The sequence below is a fragment of the Juglans regia genome, chromosome 16 (assembly GCF_001411555.2).
Source record: "Juglans regia cultivar Chandler chromosome 16, Walnut 2.0, whole genome shotgun sequence".
Taxonomy (NCBI): Eukaryota; Viridiplantae; Streptophyta; class Magnoliopsida; order Fagales; family Juglandaceae; genus Juglans; species Juglans regia.
Genome location: NC_049916.1, coordinates 24,780,476 through 24,804,908, shown reverse-complemented (window position 1 = coordinate 24,804,908; position 24,433 = coordinate 24,780,476). Strand labels below are relative to the sequence as shown.

The window sequence follows — 24,433 nt, the reverse complement described above, 5'->3', positions numbered from 1 at the left end:
AAAAAAGAAAAGAAAGAAAAGAAAAGAAGAAAAGAGAAAGGAAGAAAAAGAAAAGAGAAAATGTAGGGAAAGAAATGAGGTCCAATCCTCACATCTTGGGTCACAAAAAAAATGATCCAACGGAGACAATTTTAAAACAGCAAGTGAAATAAAATAATTCAAACGCGGTGATTAAAATGAAAAATAAATAATTAAATTCAACAAGAAGTTAATTTAATATGAAAAGAAAATTAAATTCATAACAATAATTAATATTAAGGAAACATGTCAAATTTAATTTTCACAAATTAAAAAATCATAAAAATAAACCCACTAAAATCTGAAAATTTAAAACAAGATAATCTAATTTTAAATTAATAACAAATAATCATTCAATTAAAAAAATACACTAAAAAAATACGGGGTGTTAAAGCAGGGGCGGTTATTGGATTTCAAAATTGAAAATCCTGGGCTAGCCTCCCCTCAATTCAGACGTATCATGCCTTGGGGGGTCAACTAGACATTGCCCAGGATTGTGGCCCTCCACATTACTTAGCTTAGTATTCATTGCCAGATTTCTCGCACCAACCTTTTGACCATCAAGATCTGACTTGCCAACTGTGAATTTGAACTCTTTGTTCGTCAATTCCGCATGCTTTTAGATGAAATGTTTCCTTCAATGTTGGCCCACGTAGGGCCTCCCCACTCGGTTTCTGCAACAAAGCTGTAGCATCACCATTATTGTGATTTCCATCAGACTTTTCGCCAGGAAGCTCGCCCTTTTCAGTACCGTCGTTTGATGTCGGATTCGTTCCCTTCACCCCATGTATCTCTTGTCTCGTGGCTTGTAAATTCGTTGGCTCTGGATTTGTGAAACGCACCGGCGTGACCCCAACCTGGCCAGCACCACCATCCACTCCCTTCTGCCCTCCCTGATCATCGCTATGGTTGGTCTCCCTATAACTGAAAGGACCCACTGCAGAGTCATGACGTCTCTTCCCTCCAAGATTTGCACGTAACCAGGACCCAAATTGAGAAGTTATCTCCCTTGTTTGGCTTGGACATTTCTATGCACTATGCAAGATTCTGCCACAATGAAAGCAGAAATGTGGAAGTTTTTCATATTTAATGGGGATCCAATGCTTCACCCTCTGCAATGTAATGGTTTTCCCACGAGCTAAAAGTTAAAATAGATCCAACTTGATCTTCACTCTAAAAAAATAGCCCCACCCTACCTCATCTTCCTCTACATCCACATCTTCATCAACTCCCATTGTAGGGCCTAGATGAACACCACACTCCCGATTCATTCCCAACAGGGGCATGTTATGAAATTGAATCCAAAAAGAAGCAGATTCAAATTTCATTTTGCTTGGCTGAATAAAACCTTGAAACTCATCAATCACCAATAAACTCCCATCAAAGGACCACGGTCTCCCATCAAGAATTCTATGTTTGTCAGCATGAGTTTCAGAAGTAAGGATGAACACATTTGCACACACCTCCTTAAACTTAGCAGGTTTGCTGAGTCTCCATATTTTTGCCATCATCGCCTCCACCACTTTGCTACTAAGATGGCGATCTGAACAGATCTTGCCAATTAGACAACGCTCACCTTTCTTCTGAGCTTCTGATATTGCACCATCCTCTAAAATAATTTCACCTCCCTCTTCTTCACTCAAACGTAGATTCCCCCACATCTCCTGCATACTTTCCATCTCAATCAATAAGCTCACTCACAATCCACAGCTGCTGCCGGTACAAGCACTAGTAGGGAATAGGGCACACCACCTCAATTCTTCTCTAGAGAGAAAAAAAACGAGAGGGCGGACTTCGCCAATCCACTTCGGCATTTCTTACAAATTAGTACTTCTGCTTAACTGAAGATGTGCTCCATACAGAATTTATTGCCCCAAAATCCAGATAGATCTGTTTTGATATGAGATTGCATTCATCTTATTTATCTGACCTCTTCAATACACCCAGAATAGATTGCGCATCGCAGTCCTCAGTGAAGTGAAGAGCCTCCACACAACAGTGAACATTGGCATCCAGAGTTTTTAGAACGCCAACATTTACAATGGAAATTAGCATTGCTGAGAAAGGAGAAACCAGTCGTGCCAATGACCAGAAGCCGATAAGCGAGTTCACCCAGAAGAAACTTGACATCATCGACGAGCAGGTAACGAAATATTTGGAAGAAGCCAAAAAGTTAAAAGAAAAAGCCCACCGTAGAAACGCTAGCTACATCTACAGAGTCCTCTCGAGGCTTAAGGACATACATCAATGGAAACTCGTTATACGAGTCCAACATGGTCTCCATCGGGCCCTACTACTACAAACAACGTAAAGAAAAGTTCCAGATGGCCGAAGATTGCAAGAGGAAGTACTTCGGCTCGTTGTTGGCCAAGAAAATATTAGATAAAGACAAGTAAATTGATATCTGTAAGTGCTGGTTGCAAAAAATAGACCAACTTGAAGAGGAGATTAGAAAGTGTTATTCTGAAGAGTTTGATGTCGACGGTATTGCATTTCTCGAAATGATGGTTGTTGATGCTTGTTTTATAAAAGAAATCATTGAAATGTTTGCATTCACGTTGAAAGGAGTCCACTCCAGTGAATCTGATCTTGAAGCCTTGGCGTGGATGGTACTGTATTTCTACAGGGACTTTCTTCTGCTTGTGAATCAGATCCATTTTCTCGTTCTGGAAGAGATATATGCGCTTACCCTTGAGAATTCTGTCGAGGTGAAAAGTAGATCCCGGTTGGTGCGTGCTGCTTTGGGATTCTTTAAGAACGGAATGAAAAAATCCGGTTTTACTATTATTTTCGGTTTTATTCATGGTAACTTGGATCAAATGGATACGGTGGTCCTGCATTTGCTGGACTTGGTTCGGAGTAGTTTAATACCTGCATCCAATATCCAACAGAGACAAGCAGGATTCTTAGTATATGCTCCATTCATGTAAGGCCCAGTTTCTTCATCAAAGTGGCCCGGACCCTGCGTGAAAATGGCCCAGCCATTTTAGTGCTTAGTAAGACCACCGAGCGGCGTCGTTTTGGGAGGTAAGAGTTTCTCCTCTGTTTTCCGTTTCTTTCTCCCTTCTCTTTCCGCAATTTCAGTTTCAATTTCGGTTTTCTTCCGCAACTTTCTTTCTCCCACGTCTCTCTATTTCCTTTTCGGTTTCATTCTTATTTCTTGTTGTTGGCGTTACCTTGTGGCTTCCGAATCTCATACCCATATCCCCCCATTTCAGTTTTCACTTAAAATCAATTCCTCACTTTGCAGCAGAGCAAGGGGTTCCCTCTCGCATCTCTCCAGCTTTTCCGTTGGTTCTCTTCCTCTTGTTCGAGTTTTCGTCTTCATGTAAATCTCTCTCTTTTCCCTCAAGTCGATTTTTTTTCTCTCCTCTTAGTTGTTTTCGGGTTTCATGCGATTTCCGACTCTGAATGTTCATAGATTGTGCTGCTGCGTTCTTCCCCACTCCGAAACCCCACTTGACGCTCATTCTCTTACAGTCCAGTTGGTTTCACTTCTGTCCGCTCAGTGTTTAATCTCTTTGCTGTGGTTTGACGTTGGACTCTGTTGAACGGGTAAGGAAGCCGTGAACCACTCTCTTTCATGGTGTAGTTTATGACTTTTAATTGTTTGAGCGTGGGAAGGTTTTCTTCTGTTTATAATCAGAGTCGAGGGCTTAGTAATATGATGGTTTGGTTGTTGATGAAGGAGTATAAATTTCGAGATTTTTGTTGAGGTGCTGTGGTATATTGTTGGGTTGACGTGGGGTGTAGGATGAGTTCTGTATTTGTTCAGGGTTATGTTAGTTGTTCTGAGTTTTGAAATATTTGGGTTGGAGGTACGGTAAAGCATTTGGATACTCTTTTGAGTAGGTGCTGTTTTTATACTGGTGGGTTGGTATTTTTGACCATTGAAGTAAGATTAATATTTTATTTATAAGGTTGACGTTGATCTTGGGGAATGTTTAGGATAATACCAAAGACTAGTACTTGATTCTTGAGTTGGATTTTCGGGCTGTCCACTGTTTTTTTATTAAGTGGTTGACTTAGTGTGTTAAATTGTGGGTTTTATTTAATTATTAGATGAGGTTATGCCTTTTGTCTTCTAATACTCGGTGTATATTTCTTTTATTTTATGAATAGGTGACGAGACTAATAGAGGTCATTTTCAAGTCTTAGATAATACGCTACAAGAGTCAGGTAAGCGGGATTCCTATGCTAGGCCTTATACGAATTATTTGAGACTGAAGTTGATTTTCTGAAAACTTTGTATATTTTTGTGGTGAAATGAGAACTTGAGAAAAACAAAACCAACCTCGGTCGTTTATTTGCATACTCATGAAATCTGTACGAAAAAGAGAAAAATATGTTCTGACATGCATTGTGTAGACATGAGCTAAATTCTGTCATGTGATTTCTGAAATCTGAAAAATAAGCGATATTGAGAATATGAAAAGTTGTGCATTTATTTGAAAAGATATTTTGGCTTTTGTGTTCAGTGCGTGTAAACTGTCTGATTCTGTTTTGATACTCTGTATTATTTTGATATAACATATGAAAACCTTTGGCATGGTGTACTGGTTTTTCGTATCTGACTCTGTCTCTGCTTTGCTCTGCTCTGCTCTGTTATGCTCTGCTCTGTTTGGGTTGGTACCAACTTCTCTGTCTCTGAGTGCACCCACTTTGAAACAAAGTGGTTTTATTGTGGTCTTTCCTGTGTGCACACTCGGGGCTCCGAGAAGAATAAAGGAAAGATTTCACCTCTGTCTCTGCCTGGTTTGGCCACCGGGGTTAGCACAACCCTACCACGGGGGTTAAACATGGTCTCTGCTTTGTTTGATGCTCTGTTTTGATTTGATGATGATACTCAGTTTATGTTATGCCAAAGCACTATGGGTTTTTACTTGTCTTAAAACCATCGCTCTGTTACTCTTGAAAATATGTTATGTTCTGCGTGATAGCTCTGGAAAATATTTGGTTCTGCATGCTATTCTTTGTAAATGCTCATGTTTGCATGCTAGCATATGATTTCTGTTTACTGAGTTGTGATAACTCACCCCCTATCATGATAATATTTTTTAGATGATATGGAGAGTCCAAATGAGGACTTGGATTAGATTGGTGAACGTGTTTAAGTTGAGGAGATGTGGTTAGAAGAAGGACTTTTGATGTCCTTAGTTTTAATTTCTTTGAGTTTTAATTATATTTTCGGGTTTAGTAGGACCTATGGTTTTATCAGTTTGGTATGTTACTATTACCGGGAGATTGTGGACCCTTTGATATTTTTTTATTATTGCATTAAAGATTGTGTGGAGTTTGTAATGAGATTATTGAGAAGATATGAGATTGATTTCATTTATGAAGTTTTTTTTTTGGAGATTATTCTTTGGATGTGTTGGGAGACATGTTTATGAGTGACAGGTAGTAATTCTCAAAGCCACCCGGGTTTGGGGCTTTACAATTCATTCACTGCATCTCGAAGCTCCGGCTAGCAGGGATTAAGGTCAGCCCGGGCATGGAGGTAATTAGCTTCCTAGTAGTGAAATTTGAAAAAGGTGTGATTGAGATGCCGAACATAGCCATCAACGACTTTATGAGATGCCTGTTGTTGAACTGTGTGGTATTCCAACAATGCCACCAGAGAAGCAACAAGTACTTCACGGTTTATGTTATTTTTTTGGACTGCCTGGTGAACAGCAAGGAGGACGTCGAGTACCTTTGCAAGCGCAATGTCATTGACAATTACCTTGCCAACGACTCCGAGCTTGTGCAGTTCATTAACTATGCGGGCAAGGATTTGGTACTTAATGATGATAAACGCTTCTATTTGGGGAAAGTGTTCAAGGATGCGGAGAAGCATGATCAAAATAGGTGGGAATGGAAGTGGGCAAGCTTCAAGCGGGAGTATTTTGACAAACCATGGTTGCTTTTGTCGGCAGCGGGTGGGATTTTGCTTGTACTGGCTACGTCATTCCCGTCCTTAATGGCCTTCTTAGCTTACATGTATAAAAATAGCTAGGAAGGTTAGGTTACAATTAGTCTGTTAGGTTACAATTAGCCTCGTAAGTGTTATATTTTATGATTATATATAATCGTTCTTGACATGAATCTCTCATGATGATCATGTAACGCCCCGTCTCCAGAGATCCGGAGAGTTATCTCTTATAACCTAAATCCATCTTCCATAACATAATTATATACTCCAATATTCTCAAAAAGTACAAATTCATTTATTCAAACTAAAAATATATATTCCTCCACCAGGACACCAAATAAATACTTCAATAAAATAATTTAAAAACTCCATAAATGTTTAGAAATATCCCTGACTCCAAATATCAAATAATATAAAATCATAAACCTACTAAATAAGACTCCAATAAACTTATACCCTCTGACACTTATTCCTCTATGATCATCAAACCTTACTCTTGACTTCCAGTTGAGGCATCAGTGTATAAGACTCTCCAATAAACTTGTACCCTCTTATCTGAAAAATATTGTGGAGATAAGGAGGTGAGTTATCAATAACTTAGTAAGCAATGACCATATATCAGTGTGTAAACATGAGCATTTTCAGAATTCATAATGCAAAACAAACTGTTACCTTTAGAATGCAGAAACATAAACAATTATTTTTCAGAATGCAAAGATCAAAACATGTTACAAAAATATCAGAGCAAAACTTAAAAAAAAAAAAAAACATTCTTATTCAAAAATCTTTTGGCATATCAAAATCTTAAACCTCATATTTATCATATCGGAGCATCATATCGAGACATATACCATGTTTAACCCTCCGTGGTAGAGTTATAAAACACATTTATAACTCTTGGAAGAGCCGTATCCACTATTATCACCCCTGGTTGGGTCGTGTACCATGTTTAATCCATGTGGTAGGGTTATAAACCACCAATATAACCAGTGGAAGGACTGTATCCACCATTATCACTCATGATTGGGCCATATACCATATTTAACCCCCGTGCTAGGGTTATATACCACCATTATAACCCATGGAAGGGTCGTATCTATTATTATAACTCATGGATGGGCCATATCCACTATTATAACCCATGGTTGGGCCGTATCCACTATTATAACCCATGGTTGGGCCGTATGTCACTATTATCACTCTGGCTGGTCTGTAACAGAAAACATAACAGAACATCATAATCAGACTTAATCAGAATACGAAATCAAAATCTCATGTCAATGTTTTCAAATGCCACTTGATATCAAAAGCCAAAAGCCAAAAACTAAACATCTTCAGATAATTTCACATGTTCGAAATAAACAGAATCAAAACATCTTTATTTACTCACAACAAAACTTTTAGATCTCATGCATCAGAACATCTTTATTTCTTCAAAACAAATCTTTAGAAAAAAAAAGACACAAATTCGCTCTTTTCCAGATCAGAAACAGAATGCACAAAAAACTAGCTCATGTCTACACCATTCATAACAAAAATACTATTCTCTTTCTTACGGATCTCATGAGTAATGCAGAGTAAATAACTGTGATTATTTTCACATTTCTTTTCAAAAACAAATATATCATGCACATTTTCATAAATCAACTTCAGTTCATTTTCTTTTTATGCAAAGTCTAACATAGAAACCCCGCTTACTTGGACTTCTTAACTTTCTAAATTTCTTCGAAACAATGCTGAACGAAAATTACTTGTCACCTATAAAATAGTCACGTGATACTCGTAAATTTTTCGTCAAACACGTAATTCAATACTTAACCTAAAATGTTAAAAATTGACCTACCTTAATTCCTCAAAACTTAAAATTTCTCTTAACCCTAAAGCATCATAACTTCCCAAATTTCTCAATATCCACATAATTCTTCTAACTATTATACTCTAATTCATTTCTAAACTGCATAATAATATTATACTAAATACAACTATGCCAAAAAAATATATCTCTAGTTTAAAAATTCTCATAACATAATTATAACAAAACTAATTAAAAATTAGGAAAGTAAAAATTTCCTTTCATAAAAAATAGACTAATTAGTTTCTTTTTAAAAGGTTCAAAATAAAATCTTGCACTTACTATGTACTTCTAAAAATATATTATCACTAATAATATATCTCAAATCTTTATTTATTTTCTTTATAAAATCTTGTATTTAAAACAAATTTAAAACAAAAGCTACAAATATATATAGACCAAAACATGATCAACCTATAATTAGTCTGATGATAAGGGTATTTTAGGGATTAAACAAAACACATGAGGGCTCTTTTGGAATAACGGAGATTCATATACATAACAGTATAACTTCGTATGGAGCCATACTCACCAAGCGATGGAGGGCACGAAGGTGGCGAGCTGGGCAGTTGTTTACGGTGGTGGGGGCAGCGGCGACAAAACACTGGTTAGAGAGAGAGAGACCAACTAATGAGAGAGAGAGACTGCGCACGGAGGGTGAGACTAACTGATGAGAGAAACAGGGTGAGCACTGCAGACCAAGAGAAATCGAGAGAGAGAGAGAGAGAGAGAGAGAGAGAGAGAGAGAGAGAGAGAGAGAACGGAAGCTCACCGTGCGGAAGGAGTTGTGTAAAGAGCTGGGAGGTGGATAGTGGCTACGTCGGCGGCTGGGTGGTAAAGTCGTAGCTCACGGTGGGGCGAAACGAAGTGCTCCATTTTGATGAGCAAAACAAGGGCTAACTGAGTGGTGAAGAGTATGTGCAGCTTCCACAGTAGCTACTTGTGGTGGTCTTTCGTGCCTGTGGATGGTTGCGATTTATGGAAGGGAATCTAGGTGGCTGTCGGTTTCACATGGGGATGGAGGCTGGGGCTTGCGATGCTGCAACAAAAGGAGGCCGTGGCTGTGGAAAAACTGTAAGGGTGCAACGTCGGGGATGGCTGGCTACGATTTCGCGTGGTTGGGCAATGGATACCTTAAGGTGGTGTGGCAGTAATGAGAAACCGAGAGTAGAAGGAGAAAAAAATGAAGCAGCTATTCTAGCTTTTGGTTGAGGATGATGAACGTGCAAGTATATAGGAAACATATAAAATCCTAAAGAAAAAGAAGGAAAGAGAGACGTGCATGAAGAGGGAAAAGTAGACGTGAAACCGTGCATGTGTGGAGTCTAGGAATATTGTTTCCACGAGCTTGGGCTCTTTAGCCTAAAATAATTTGGCTCACGTCTTGGATCTTGTATGGGATTAATGCATAAGTGTTTTCCCTAAGTTTTGGGCCTCGACTCATCCTAAAAAAAACTTACATTGTCCTATGATTTTTCTGGGTGAAAATCCACTTGATCCATTAAAAGATTTTAAAACTAATTTTCAAATCTATTGAAAAATTATATTCCGTCAAAATAAAAATAAAAAATCTGGGCTCATAGTCCATAAAAAAAAGTACTCGTTAATCCCAAGTGGGCTTTCCATACTTATAAATCCAAAATTTTTTTTGTAAAGCGGGCTTGGCTAGGACTGGGTGTTATAGATCATGATCCGACTATGCGATGGATATCATTGTTTTAGAAAGCTTGATCAAGCACTTGTAGTACGTATTTGTTCAATCACTACTATTTAGCGATCTGAATATATTTATGGTAGTGATAAGCTTATAATATATCATGGGCCGGCTGATTTGTTCTTATTAATATTGTTATTAATTTATTACGAGTCTATGTCTATTTATATCTTGTGAATATGAATTCCTTTGACCTATCTTTTCCTTCTCAATTAATTATTTCTATTTATTTGGCATGCTATATCAATAACTTTTGATCCTCTTTATAATTATTCAAGCAAAGTTTGTGATCAGTTTTCTCATCACTAATATAAAAACAAAGGGGAGTTAGGCAATAAAAGATGATCATGTTGCTCGACCAAAATTCTGGAGATCAACACAATAAGGATTTATGTACTGAGACTGCCTAAAACTGAATTTGGGTCTTTTTCCACCGAAGGAGGTGGATTGATTTTCTAAGGATCTTATGTACTGAGACTACTGAGAATATTAACTCAAATGGCATTAGTCTTGATTTTCTAAGGATCTTTATATTAGACCATCTAATTCAACAATATTAGCTCAAATGGCATTAGTCTTGATTTCTCAACTAGAGAACAAGATTCAAATCTCCCGCCTTGTTACCTAGAAAAAAGAAAAAATAAAACCATGCATCTAATTCGATTAGACAATTAGAAAAAAATATCTCAATTCTATGAAATAAATTAAATGAGAGGATAAGTTCAATAGAGTAGTACTACGGGTCAGCCCCTGTAGGGGCGCACACTTTGCACACCCTACGTGGTTGCACTGTTTATATTTCTTTTTTTTTTCTTTAATGGATTTGAACACAGCAACCCCATTTCAGGTTTTGAACCCATCCCACTCCCGCGACCCCCTCCCTCTCTTCCATTGTTGAGCACCCTCGCTGTCTCTATCGTCGCCCAGAACCGGTGACTTGTTGGCCTGCCTCTAGCCATCTCCACCCATCTCGTACCTCTCGTCGCCAGTACCCTCATTTCACAAGAACCACTCGTCGTCCAGCACCAGCGTCGCCCTCCCTCCACCAACGCCACCGTGTGACGCACCCTCGACTCGTCGTCGTCCCTCTAGTCGCCCAACACTCGCGTCTCGTCGGCCTCCCTCTGCCCATCACCGCCCAGTACCCTCGACTCCAACCTCTGTTTCACCACCCATCTGCTCATCAACAAGAGGTAACTCCTACCTTTGTCTCATAGCTACCTCTGTCTCATTTCTAGCTTTCTAAGAAATGCTGGGATTATCAAGTGTTGGATTTTGTGGTTGCTGCATGTAGAACTTGTGGAGCTGGTGGTGGAACTTTTAGTACTTTTGGGTTGAAGGCTGTGATTAGGGATTGGTGGTTTGGTTGTTGAAAATAAGGAGTTGGAACTTGCATTTCATGGCCTGGTTTCATGCGGTTTTATACAGATTTTTCCATTTTGGTGTTGGAAAGTGGTATCGAGGATTAGGGACTCTGTTTTCTTCTCATCTTTTTTAAAAAACTTTTGATGGTTATTAGATTAGGTGGATTTGTATGGTGTAATGACCTTCTCAAAGTAGAAAAATGTTACAGGCTCTTAAACTGATCGTAGAGCACTTCCCTTGCTTTGAAAAAAGCAAAAATTTCATTGGTTATTGTTAGCTTGAATTTGTTAGAAATTTGAGAATTTTCCTTGTGGAGGCTTTCAAGTGATTTCATAGAACACTTTTACTTTGAATGACAAAAGTTGTAGTTATGTCTAGGTTTTGGTTGCCCCATGCCCACGTTCCAAACCCCATTGGAGATAGATGCATTGGGCCAATCTTCACCTGTCACTATCAACGAACATATCCTCCTTAAATTCAAATACACAAACAAACCAAGAGGAATGTTCAAGGATATACCTTTTCCCATGGCCAGTAGGATGGGAGTTTAAAGGGCTTAAAGGGTGAGGAAGGAAGGGAAATCTCATTATATCATCTTTATATTTTTAAAAGAAATTTGCAAAACCTGATGAGCTATGTCATCATAAAAAATTAAAAAGTAGTATATTTTGTAGATTTTTTCTTTATAAAAACTGTTTTGAAATACTTTTGTTCAATGTTACCCACCATTACTAGGGTTGTGTTAGCTTATGTTACTTAGCCTTGATTTTGTGCCAGAGAAATTATGTTTTATATCAAATCTCACAATGCTTTGTTTTTTTTTTAAGTTCTCTGTTTTCATTCTTTACTAGTGAGTTCCTCTTTTTTTCTCCATTTTGTAAAGTTTAGACGCTTCCTTAGCTATGCAAAGTGTGCGCCCCTACAGGGGCTGAACCGTTTATTTACATTGTCTTGTGATATTTTCAGGTGGTTTTGATGTGTTGTGTAGTGGAGGAAAAGCTGCTAAAAGTTTGCACATTGGAGGAAACAAGACATTGCTCCTACTTAGATTAGAATCTTGGATTTTAGAATGAATATTATGAAACTACTTAGGTTGTAATAAGCTTCTTTGTAATGTTGTATCCAATTGGAATGAATATTATGACTCAATATTTTACTAGATGACTTAATCCAAGGATGATTATTTGATGGCAATGTGAATGCGTCATGTTCTAATATTGAGAACAGTCGGTGTGGCTGCTTGTGTAGATGTTGTTGTGCCTAGCTGTGTATATAAATGTTGTGGATTGCGTCTTGGTGTATGTGTATAAATGGTTTTGTGTTCAGTTGTGGAGGGAGTTTTGTGTATATAATCATTGTGGATCATGTTCAAGTTTGTGTATAGATGGTTTTGTTTCCAATTGTGTATGGATTTTGTGTATAGGCGGGTTGTAGAGACTGTGTTGTGGAGATGCATAGCTTGTGACTCCTTAAGAATTCGTAGTACATGTTGTTAAGCTTACCATACAAAACTTGTATATGAAATCAATCAAGCTTCAATATGTCAGTTTAGTTGATTTGTTTATGTGCATGAGTGAGTTTGGAAAAAATTCAACATTTGTCACAAACTAGTATTGTTTTAAATGAATGGTTTGGACCGTAATTGTAATGCTATATTGTCTATGAATATCATTATGGATGTGTGCTTAGTAAGATTTGAGTATATATGTTTGAGGGGCAGACATTAGACTAGTGCTGGTTGAGGTTTTATATAGGATGCATAATTCTTTATTTTCTTCATTTACTTAAATTGGGTTTGTTTCACCAAGAACTTTTAGAATAATCTGGAAATTGTTGAAGATGAATTTAGTACATTTTTTTCTCTCTATTGCTTCATAAGAGTGCAAAGCTCAGGATGTGACTGAGATTATGATTGTAATGTACTAAAGAAGGTCCCATGGATTTCTCATGAATTTTTTAATATAGCCAAAATGTTTAAGCACAAGTTGAACCTGGTTGATCATTGCAAAAGCAACCATGACTGAACAACTTTTTTCTTTCTTTTGACTGAACAACAAATCATGGTCAGACAAAAAATAAAGTGAACAGCCAACAACTAGCAAGCATCAAAATCTAATATGGAGTCTCCAACCATTACATTTACTTGCCAATCACACAAATATCATGTTTTGGCATACAGTGGCAAACACGGGGCTAGAACATAAAACCCATGCCAAGAAAGAGTATTACAAAAAGCTACAAATTGCAAATTACATTACTATCAACTACTCCACAATAACAATTAAATGAAAACAACACAGATTCTGAAATGGCCTCAGCTTCTCCATTGAAGGACCTCTTTTCATCACATTGTAACTTCATCTCCTGCACCATAAAACAAACAATGGACGGTAAGCATTGCTTAAATAGCTTAAACGAATAAAGTTCACCAATTGTCTTGTTTTAAAAAGTGAGGACTTTCAATAGCTTTCAAATTATGTTTTTCAAATACTCCCCCTATTGGGTTTATATACGTCTAACTCATTAAAAAAGAATTGTATGCTTTTGTTGTGCTTAAATTATTTACATGTATTGCATGAATGGAAGTCTGTCTCTGATAAATCAAATCTTGATGATGGGCAAGAACAAATAATATCAAGCTGTTTGGTTTAGTATTTTAGTCAAACACATGCAAATTAAAACTATGATGAATTATGAAGGTTCAGGCCTTATCCAAAAACCAAACAAAGGTTCAGACCTTAAAACTTATGTGTTGATGTTATGGAAATTAAAACGAAAGTTCAAGCCTTATCAAGAAAAAAATCAACCAGTTAAATTGAATATTCTTTAAAAATAATTTTGAAGGATATTGAAGATGATTATTAATAGTGAAGAACTTGAGATAATCTCTATGTGTGATGGATTTGTAGAAGATTGAAGGTTCACATATTGACAATGAAATGGTAGAAGATCAAAATGATTCAAACTTACTATGAAATTCAATGACTTTTCTTTAGTCCTCACGCTGCGGCAATTCGGCAAACACCTCTCTTAGAGACTAAGGGCAGCCTTTGTTTGAAGGAAAGGTATTTGATGAAACCAGTCTCTAAGAAGGAAACCAAACCTTACGTTTTCTTAACCTTAAAGACCACACAATTAGATATGTTTACTTAAGACATAGAACATAGTTCACACGATTATTGAGTTGAGTTTCCGATATGCCTACCTCTGTTTCTAGCCAACAATTGAGCCCTTATAGACGGAGATGCAGATTAACAATTATCCTTACCTCGCGAGATGCAGATCTAGACGCAGGGACATATGTTAGTTTTCCAAATGTCTGTGTTTGCCCTAAAATTATAGAGAAATGAAGAGACGTGTTTGCCCTAGAATCATAGATGGAGTAAAGAGGGAGAGAGGAGCATGGATTTTTCCCTAGAATCACAGAGAGGTGACTAACCAGGCGAGGGAGAAACACGCAGATCTCTGATGATGTAACACACTTGATAGTAGGTGTTTGTCTAACTAGAAAATATACGAGAAAATTACTCACTTCGAGAGGAGCACCTCCATTGAAAAAAAAAGAAGAAGATAATAAGAGAAGAAGAAATAATATTTGCATTAACTTTTCTCAATGTTCAACCCTAGAGCCTTTGGCTCTTACATAAAGAAGATGACCCCTTCATGGGCGTAGGCTAACACAACTAAAGGCATATAAGAAAATAAAACTAAGGCCCAAGGCCCAATAGCTAATTGTAGTCCAAATAACAGATAGCATCAAAGTAAAAGAAGTTGTAAATGAATTTAAATCAGTCCAAGGCCCATGGACAATGTATTCGGTTCGTGGGCTTGTGACAGATGAGTTGCCTAGCAACCGTGTCTGATGGAGTGTTCTTCTTTCTTTCTTACTTTCTGTGATTGCACGAAGGGGCGCGAGGAGAAGATCCTGCATGAAGAAGGGTTGGGTTTTGTGAGGGGACTGAGGCCTTCACAGTGAAGAAGAAGAAAGGTCAGGCGTGAGGGGGATTGAGGGTTTCGACGTGAAGAAGAAGAAGAAGAAAATTGATGGGGTTTTCATTGAAGAGGATTTAAAATTCAAGAGGGAGGCTTCGGGATGAGGGAGCTGAGGTCAGAACCGGTTCGTTGTTAGTGAACCCAGTCTGACACGTAAGGAGTGCAACTGCTGAAGCGTGAATAGGGGCTGCTCTTCGGATCTATTCATACGGAAAGCTATGATCTCCAACTAACAATGGAATAGAACACACAATCCAACATCCTTTTCGTAACCCCAACATAGACTAAAAGAAAACATATTTAAATTGCAGAAACAATTTGAATAGAAGATTCTTTGGATGGAAAATTATATTACCGTGGCGCAGATCTGGCCTTCGAGATGGGTTCTCTTCCGCAGACCTGGACGTAGTACTCCTCGAACTCGAATGGCCTTCCGTGTTTTCCCTAGAATCACAGGGAAACAAAGAGATGGAGTAAAGAGGGAGAGGTAAAAATGGGAGAGAGAGGGAGAGAGAGAGAGGAGCACACATGGCTATGCCCTATAATCATAGAGAGACGAGAGAGAGAGAAGTAAAGACTTGAGAGAGGAAGACGGGAGATCAGCTTCATACGAGAGAGGAAGCTCGATCCACAGAGAAGCGGGGAGCTTGATTTCACAAAGAAGCAGGGAGGCGAGGAGGGGAGATCGTCTTTAGGCCGCTTCATTTCACAGAGAAGAGGGGAGGAGAGGAATTGTGGTGTCGGGCAAGAGAGTGCATTTTTCATTCGGGTTCAGAATCGATTCAGTTGTTAGAGAATTCGGTTTGCCACGTAGGATGTGGGAGGTGTGAAATCTTAAACCGGCCGATGAGAATAATTTATTTTTTCCAAGTGTTGTATATTGTCATGGTCACCAGGCTCTCCAAGCCCCATTTCATATGTTTTTCATTTCCTTTAAGGTGTCGATTTGCTATGTATACGGAAAGGGACAATTGCAAAGGAGACAATAGTTTGGAAAGTGTTCCTCTACATATTGATTTCTTTGTTTGCTTGCTATTGATTAAAAAAAAAAAATTGTTTGCGTGCCAAATTGTCATTAACCAACATTTTTTAACTTCAATTTTCAGATTCATAAAAAAAGAAAAAAAAAACATATTGATTTCTTAGCTTGAATTAGATATCAGTAGAGAGAGGTAAAAGGAGAAAGCAGAGGAGAAAATAATAGAAAAAATTCTGAATCAAATCCTTATATTATATAAATATATCATAATTGTCGATAATGCTCTTCATTTTCCCTTTTTTTTTTTCTTTTTTCTGGTAAGCTTCAAGCTTAAATATGGCTCGGCTACATAGTGTGATGAGTTGAAATGAAAGTTAAAAATTGAAAAAAAATATTATTAGAATATAATTTATTATTATTTTTTTTGTTTTGAAATTTAAAAAAATTGAATTGTTTATTATATTTTATATAAAAATTTAAAAAAATTGTAATGATTAGATAAGCATCTCATCTACAAAACCTAACAATGCCTAATTAACTGATATATTTCCTTTCCGGACATTTTTTAATTTGAAACTGCACATATTCATTCAAATGATGAATTTTACATAAATTGTAAAGATGATTTAATTTTATGTGTAGTGGGACAAATAAAAAAAAGATAAGGTTTCGTGAAGTAATGAGTGTATAATCACATAGCTAGAGTTCATTTCCATCTTCAGTATATGTCCAAACCCCACTGCCACCTTAAAACATAAAAAAACCAACCTAGTTTCTTTGGGTCGGGTCGGTTGCCACATCCATTGATAGGGGTCGGATCGGATCAGGCTCAATCACTTAATGGGTTGGTCAGTCTGCAGCCCAAGGCCACCACCATAAAAGTCCATGGAAGTTGTGAAAATAACAGCAGCTAGAGTGCAAGCAGCAGCCACTATCAATAGGATCTTAAAAATATTTTTCTGGGCAAAAACTTGATCCTTTGATTGATGAAAGATTAATATGATCTATTGCTCAAACATTTATCCCTGAAATCGCTGCCAAAATGCATGGCCGGCCTACTTGTCTATTGTGAAAACCATATAATCAAAGACTAGCTAGCCCCCTCTCATGCATTGAAACTGTCCAATGCATTGAAATTATTTGGGACCTTAATCCTAATTCATCATTTGAGGTTGAGAAATCTGGGTTTAGAAATTAGGCAAAAAATAATGTATATCATCGGCCTGATTTGACTGACGTGATATATTTTAAGTAGCATTGTTCTATTTAAGTTTTTTTTTTTTTTTGATAGAAAATGATAATTTCATTCATCAACTGGAAAACAAACGATTACAGACAATCATCAAACCATACAGTTTGAGAAATACAGTCTGGAATACAATTCCACCAAACCTCCATACTATCAACCTTAAAAGCATTTCTAGCCAACTTATGAGCTACCCTGTTGCCTTCTCGATATACATGAGAAAACATACAAACAGCAAAACAACTAGCCAATTTCTTTATCTCATAATAAAGCACACCCAACATAGAGTTTGTCATGCTATCATCATTTAGTGCCTCAATACTTAACAAGCTGTCACTTTCCACAACCAGATGGGAGACACCCATAGTAACACACTGTTGCATGCCTCTGAAGATGGCTAGAAGCTCTAGACCTTCGGAACCTTCCAAGGGAATTTCTGCACGGCTAAAAGCCATCATAACTCTGCCATTCTCATTTCGCAACACTGCCCCCACACCTGCCTTATCCCACTCAGGAAAGACCACAACATCTACATTTAGTTTCAGACTACCAACCGAAGGGGGATGCCATTTATAATGCTTCAAAGTCTCACTTCGTGTCTTTATACTAACTTGAGCATGGCTTCTCAACAGAACATTAACATTCTCAGCAACACTGGCAAGCCCTAACAGTACCTGGTCATTCACAAACTTATTCCTGCGGTACCAGAAACCCCACGCCAAAGCAAAGAAAGTAGACATCTTTTCAGCCATATTTCTTTCACAAAGTTGCATGGCCATCTCCACCAAAGACAGCTGCTTATCCATTATTAACTCAGGGAGATAAAACCTCCATAAATCTTGCACAGCCCCACAGTGAACAACGACATGAGCAATATTTTCTTCTTCTGACAAACATAGCCTGCAAGTTGCATTCGGTAAAACCTTTTTCTTTACTAAATTCACTACAGTTGGTAGACTATCTTTGCATGCACGCCATGTAAAAATTTTAAGCTTATTTGGCACTTTCATCTTCCACAAATGCTTCCAAAATTTCTGCTGAGCCTGCATGTTGGAAGATTCATCATACTGAAAACCAGCCTGAGAGTAGATAAATCTGTAGCAACTTCGCACACTAAATTCCCCATTACGTTACGTTCATAAGCCCAAACCCTCCTATCTTCAACATTATCAGAACATAGAGGGATTTTTAGAATATCTGAAACTATACTTGGATTGAAGAGAGATCTAAGCTTTTGAATATCCCACATTTTAACAATGTCAACAAATAAAGAATCCACCAAACCCGAGTTTAAGCCCTCACGTCCCCTGACCCCTTCTGCCACCAAAAAAAGATGCCCCGGAATCCACTGATCTTGCCATATATGAATAGCCCTCCCATTCCCTATTCGCCACCTACAACCCACCTCTAACCATTTACGAGCCTCCCAAATCCCCCTCCAAGTATAAGAGGGGCTTTTGCCTAAACCAGCTTTCATAAAACAGGTATGAGGAAAATACTTAGCCTTAAATAATTTGTGCAAAAGAGAATCTTCATTTTGGGACAACCTCCACCCTTGTTTTGCGAGAAGAGAGAGGTTAAAAGTTCTTAAATCTTTGAATCCCAAACCTCCAAATTTCTTTGCCTGACACAACTTGTTCCAACTCAACCAATGCACTTTCCTCTCATTTCCTTTTTGGCCCCACCAGAATTTAGACATCATACCTTCTAATTCAGCACAAAAACTAGCTGGTAAAAGGAAGCAACACATGGTATAGGTTGGTATAGATAGAGCTACTGCTTTCAACAAAATCTCATTTCCACCTTGTGACAACAACTTCTCCTTCCATGCTTGAAGCTTTTGCCATACCCGTTGTTTGATAGATTGAAAAGCACTCTTTTTGGACTTCCCTATAATAGGTGGAAGACCCAAATACTTTTCATATTGCTGTATTTCACCTTTACTCCAAAGGTTCTTGATCTCATTTTGGTTCTCCACACTCACATTACCACTAAACACAATAGCTGTTTTTTCTTTATTAATCCTTTGCCTCGAAACAACTTCATATCTCTCCAATAACGCTTGTATCCTTCTGTTTTCTTCCACCTCTGCTCGACAAAAAACAACACTATCATCGGCAAAAAGCATATGATTTATAGTTGGCGCCCCTCGACAGATTTTCAACCCAGAAATCTCTTTTCGCAGCCCTGCAATTCTTAATAAAGAAATCAGACCTTCGGTGCAGAGTAGAAAAAGGTATGGAGATAATGGGTCGCCCTGCCTTAACCCTCTAGTGGGAAGAATGGGATCTCTTGGCACACCATTTATCAAAACCGAAAAAGAAACAGACCCAATACAGCACATTATTAGCTCAATGAACCTCGTATGAAACCCCATCACTTCCATAACCGACTTTAGAAAGCCCCATTCGATGCGGTCATATGCCTTGCTCATATCTAACTTCAAATACATAAACCCCTTTTGTCCTTTCCTTTTATGCTTTAGGTAATTTATCAACTCATAAGCAATCAGCACATTATCAGAAATAAGGTGCCCAGGAACAAAAGCACTTTGACTCTCACTAATTATGTTTGGCAATACGGATTTAAGTCGATTCGAAGCAACCTTAGCAATAAGTTTATAGGCCACATTACATAAGCTAATGGGCCGATAGTCACTCATTTTAATAGCACACTTCTTCTTTGGAATCAAAGTGATATGTGTATGATTTAATATGGAAGGAAAAGAACCTGAATTGAGGGCTTCCAGCACTGCTGCAGTCATGGTATCACCAACCACTTGCCAATATTTTTGGAAAAATATTGGGGACATGCCATCGGGCCCTGGGGCCTTCGTAGGATTCATCTGATTCAACACTTCCTTAACCTCCTCTGCTGTGAACTCCTTTATCAAATTCTGGTTCATCTCGCCTGAAACTCGTCCATCCAAAGGTGCCAAGAAATCCAAAGAATTTCCATCAATAATCGGGACAGAGCTTGTAAAAAGTGTCTGAAAATAGTCTAGAATAACCCTATCCCGCTGAGAATCCTCTTGCCAATAGCCATTCTCATCTTGGATCTTCAAAATCTGGTTCTTCCTCTTTCGTTGAGATGCCTTCATATGAAAATATTTAGTATTACTATCACCTTCTTTGAGCCACAAAGCCTTAGAACGTTGTCTCCACATAACCTCTTTTCTCTCCAACTAAAGTTGTACTTCATCTCTTGCAAAATTCATAGCTGCTGTGGAAACCAAATCTGGGCCCCTCTCCTGTAAACTATGTAATGTTTGCTGTGCTTTACCGAGATGGGTTTGGACATTTCCAAAACATTGTTTATTCCACCCCTGTAATTTAGCTCCACATTCATTAATTAAACCAGAAACAGCTTCCATATTAGTTGAGCCAGCACTTCTTCCCCAAACACCTTTTATAATATCTTCACAAGCTTTCTCACCAACTCACATGGCCTCAAATTTAAAGGATTTTTTAATAGCGCGAGGACAAGTGGCCCCCGCCAAATTCACCCAAATAGGCAAGTGGTCCGAGTAGGCTGCCACCCCATGTGTTACTCTGGCATTCGGAAAACTATCCCACCAAGCAGAGTTGACCAAGAACCTATCAATCCTTTCACTAATACATTGATCCCCATGTCTCCTATTTGACCACGTAAATTTTGGACCTGAGAATCCCAAATCCCTGAAATTACATTCTTCGACAACCTCACTAAAAGCATAAAGCTGATTGTCAGGCCTAGGTCTACCACCACATTTTTCATGAGAATACATTAATTCATTAAAATCCCCCATCACCATCCAAGGTCATCATTTGCTCGACACAACATTCTAAGCAAACTCCAAGTTTGATACCTTAAGTGAGTCTCAGGAAAGCCATACACAGCAGTTAAAAACCAGTGTCCCCTCCTCAAATTAGGATCCTTTATCACAGCATCAACATGATTCAGAGAATAATTAATAACTGAAAGATCAACTTCAGCATCCCATAATAACGCAATACCCCCTTTTCTACCCTGAGAACTAATAGCCAAACAATTTTTAAAACCAAACTTGTACTTACAAGATTCAACTTCACGGGTGGTCAGTCTAGTCTCCTGTAAGAACAAAACCTCGGGCGCTTCCCTCTGTATAAAGTCACAGAGTGTATGAATGCCATGCCACGTGGGTTCCCAAGCCCACGTGCATTCCAACTACAAATTTTCATGGCTCCCGGCGGTGCTGATCCATAGCCACCGCCGATATCTCTGGTTTTTGTACTTTCTTCGCAGCCTTATCATCAACAGACTTCGTTGCTTCATCAAAAATGGGGTTAGCTTGAAAACGCTTCGCTGATCTTGCGCCAGAAAAATCATCCTCTAAAAACCCCTTTCGTTTTCTGGATGCCCCCTTCACAGAATCACCCCCAGGAAAACTAGGTGTCGTTTCATGCAGTAGAGAAGTGCGTTTCCACTTCTTGCTTCGAAGCCCATCCGGTTTAGTAGCAGGCTTTTCTTTTTTGTTAACCCCTGTAAAAGTGAGCCCCACAGCTTCTGGCCCACCAGGCCCAAGCGTGTCACTGGCAACTGCACCCGACTTGTGACCCGAAACTTCCAGAGAATCCTTCTCAGTGCTAGCTTTCTCGCCCACCTCAGCCATCCCGTAACTACCTTGTGCCTGCAGGTCCACCTCCACTCCAGCCGTAACTACCATCTGTTCAGCATGAAAAACTGGCGGGGAAAGCACTCCTTCCTCCACTACCTCTGCCCCCTTTTCCTGTACAATCGTTCTCGTGGCATCCTTTGATCCCAAAGGATTTGTTGGAGTATGTTTCACTGGATTGGATCCTATGTTTTTCCCAGCAGATGCGTGGACTCCAAACCCACTACCCGCATGCAACCACGGACCATAGGGATAATCCTTCCATGTATGCACCTCCGATCCCCGTTTGACATTGACACAATCCCTCTCACCATGTCCCAAACAACCACACCAATAGCAAAAATTCGGTAATCTCTCATAGAAGAACCGAACCCACACAGGCTCACCATCCCTAATAATCAATTTTGAGCCTCGAAGAAGAGGTTTGTCGATAGACAAAGCTACCCGAACTCGTAAAAACTGCCCTCATTCCATTTCCCCTGCCTCCACATCCACTACCTCAACATACCCAATTTTCTCACCCAATAAACGACCCACATACTCATTACGAGCCATAAGAGGTAAGTTGTGAATCCATACCCAAAATGACGCCATCTTCATCTGAATCTGGTGAACTTGACTCCGGCCATCAACTTCAAACAGTAGCACTAAATGTTTATCAAAGGACCAAGGGCCTTCCCAAAGAACCCTCTCCTTATCCTTAATATTCTCAAAATCGGCTAAAAGGAGAGTGGAATCCAGATCTCTGAACTTCACCACTGACCCCAAATGCCAAGCTTTGCGCATCGTACTCTTGAAGATCTCTTTATTGTAATGCCTCTCAGTGAATAACTTCATTATCAAACACTTTCCTCCGCTCCGAAAGATATCGGCTAACTTCGCCGATTCTAGGACCACCTCCGCATTCTCCATCTCAGTCAAAGCGAGACGCTGATAGTGATGATGGAAGGACTCCTCCATTTTCAAACAAGAAACCTAAATCAAGACACAGGCGGCCGTGGAAAAGCCCCTACGTAGATATCCTAGAAAGGAAACCTTGATCTATTTAAGTTAAAACGCCAAGCTTGACAAGAATATGTGAAGTGAGAGAGAGAGACAGAGAGAGAGAATAATTGACTCCAATGAATAGGTGTTTTGTTTTGTTCCTATTTTGACTCTTATTTAACAAGTGCATGATTTTGCACAATTACATCCAAATAAGGGAATAATTATTTTCAATTAGGATTTGTTGGATCTGTTCAGGCCCTGCAAGCGCTGGACTGGTGGCATTTATTTTTTATTTTCTGTGATCATGAGAAATAGTGCAATGCATCACAGACAATTTATGCATAGCTGCAACCATAGTTCTCGTGCTCTTCCTTATATCTCTCAGTTTCAAGTCAAGGCGCAAAAGTTCTTCCTTTTCTCCTCCTTCAAATCCTATCAAAAAGTTCTCTCTAAATCCCACTATTCAAGCGTCTCCAAAGAAATTCAAGAAATCTGAATCGACCCTTCACACAACCCATGTTAATTATAAGGTGTTCTAGTTGATATGGTTGAAGGGATAAAATATCTCAAGCCTAAATAAATCAAGTTCAGCCCATCCAAGGGCCTCTATTAGAAGACGACAGAATGAGAGAAAAAGATAGGACAATGAGAGTACAAGGAAAAAAAAAAGATGTTAGTAGGGGTGGGCGGCGGGGCCCCGCTTTACTCCAAAATATAGTCTTGGAGTAATTTAGTACAAGGAGAATAAAGTCTTGTTCTTAGTAATTTAGTATTAGTAATACTCCAAAATATAAATTGACGTGCACTATAAATTTCGTGTAAATTTTTCGAAAAAAGGTAAGTACCATTATGGCCCCGTTTATATTGAGAAATCATCTTAACACATTTCATTTCATCACATTATTATAATTTTCTTTAATTCTCATACAAAATATAATAAACAATTCAACTTTTTTAAATCTTAAAATAATAATAATAATAATAAATAATATTCTAATAATATTTTATTCAACTTTTAACTTTTATTTAAAATCATCTCATCTCATCTCACTATTTAAACGGAATTAAGAAAAATTATATTTATTTTTATATTGAAACTCAATTTTTTTTTTATAAAAGATAGGTGTGAAATTTATATATATATATGTATTAATTATTATTCAGATTTATTATATTTATAAAAAAAAATTCAGTACTTTATTTAATTTATTTTTATAGATGAAATGAGATGAATTGATATTAAAATTAAAAATAGAATAAAATACTATTAGAATATATTTTATTAATATTATTTTTATTTTAAGATTTAAAAAAATTAAATTTTTTATTTTATTTTATATAAAAATTTATAAAATTTATAATAATAAAATGAGATCAGATTAAAAAAAATTATGAAAATAAAAGTGACCTTAGTTTTTAGACTCTTTCTCGAACAGTTTTACTAACTAATGAATTTTCTTTTTATCCTTTGAGAAGAATTTAAAGGGTAAAAAAAATAAAATAAAGGTTGAAAGTTTCAGAGTTACAGGAGTCCCATCACGGCTGCTCCTCTATCCGGGTGTAAAAAAAAAGCCCCCGCTCAGTCTGTGCAAAGGGAAATGCTTTGGTCCCGAAGTGTGTCTCGAATGTTTCTTTTTATTGAATGATTAAAAAAATATTTTTTAATGATGTTGTGATTTTTTATTTTTTTAAAAAATATTTATAATGATTAAAAAAATACATAAAAAAAAAT

The 24,433-nt window shown here is 37.9% G+C and overlaps 1 protein-coding gene and 1 long non-coding RNA gene across 4 annotated transcripts; one reads left to right on the top strand and one right to left on the bottom strand.

The window, feature by feature from the left end:
* The first annotated feature begins 405 nt into the window (after positions 1–405).
* Positions 406–12,310, top strand: LOC109005748. 3 transcript variants are annotated; one of them, XR_001998515.2, is made up of 4 exons: positions 406–3,045; positions 3,269–3,573; positions 4,141–4,197; positions 11,830–12,310. It is a non-coding gene; the product is annotated as an uncharacterized LOC109005748 (long non-coding RNA). The 3 variants fall into 3 exon arrangements; XR_004798631.1 differs by lacking the exon at positions 406–3,045 and having other exon boundaries at positions 3,073–3,346; positions 3,440–3,573; XR_001998514.2 differs by lacking the exon at positions 406–3,045 and having other exon boundaries at positions 3,073–3,573.
* A 657-nt stretch (positions 12,311–12,967) lies between these two features.
* LOC109005746 lies at positions 12,968–15,645 on the bottom strand. The gene is made up of 3 exons (XM_018984794.2): positions 15,468–15,645; positions 15,212–15,300; positions 12,968–13,227 (listed from the first exon to the last, which is right to left on the bottom strand). Exons 1-3 carry the CDS (start codon positions 15,619–15,621, stop codon positions 13,099–13,101), a joined length of 372 nt encoding a protein of 123 aa, XP_018840339.2. The 5' UTR covers positions 15,622–15,645; the 3' UTR covers positions 12,968–13,098.
* Positions 15,646–24,433: the final 8,788 nt, after the last annotated feature.

What these genes read in the sequence shown, in the direction of transcription:
- LOC109005746 (XM_018984794.2), bottom strand. Translation starts at nt 15,621, where the DNA reads ATGAAAAATGCACTCTCTTGCCCGACACCACAATTCCTCTCCTCCCCT. An exon ending in TGGATCGAGCTTCCTCTCTC is followed by an intron (nt 15,301 to 15,467) that starts GTATGAAGCTGA and finishes CTGTGATTCTAG; the next exon opens with GGAAAACACGGAAGGCCATT. An exon ending in AAGGCCAGATCTGCGCCACG is followed by an intron (nt 13,228 to 15,211) that starts GTAATATAATTT and finishes TTTATGGTGCAG; the next exon opens with GAGATGAAGTTACAATGTGA.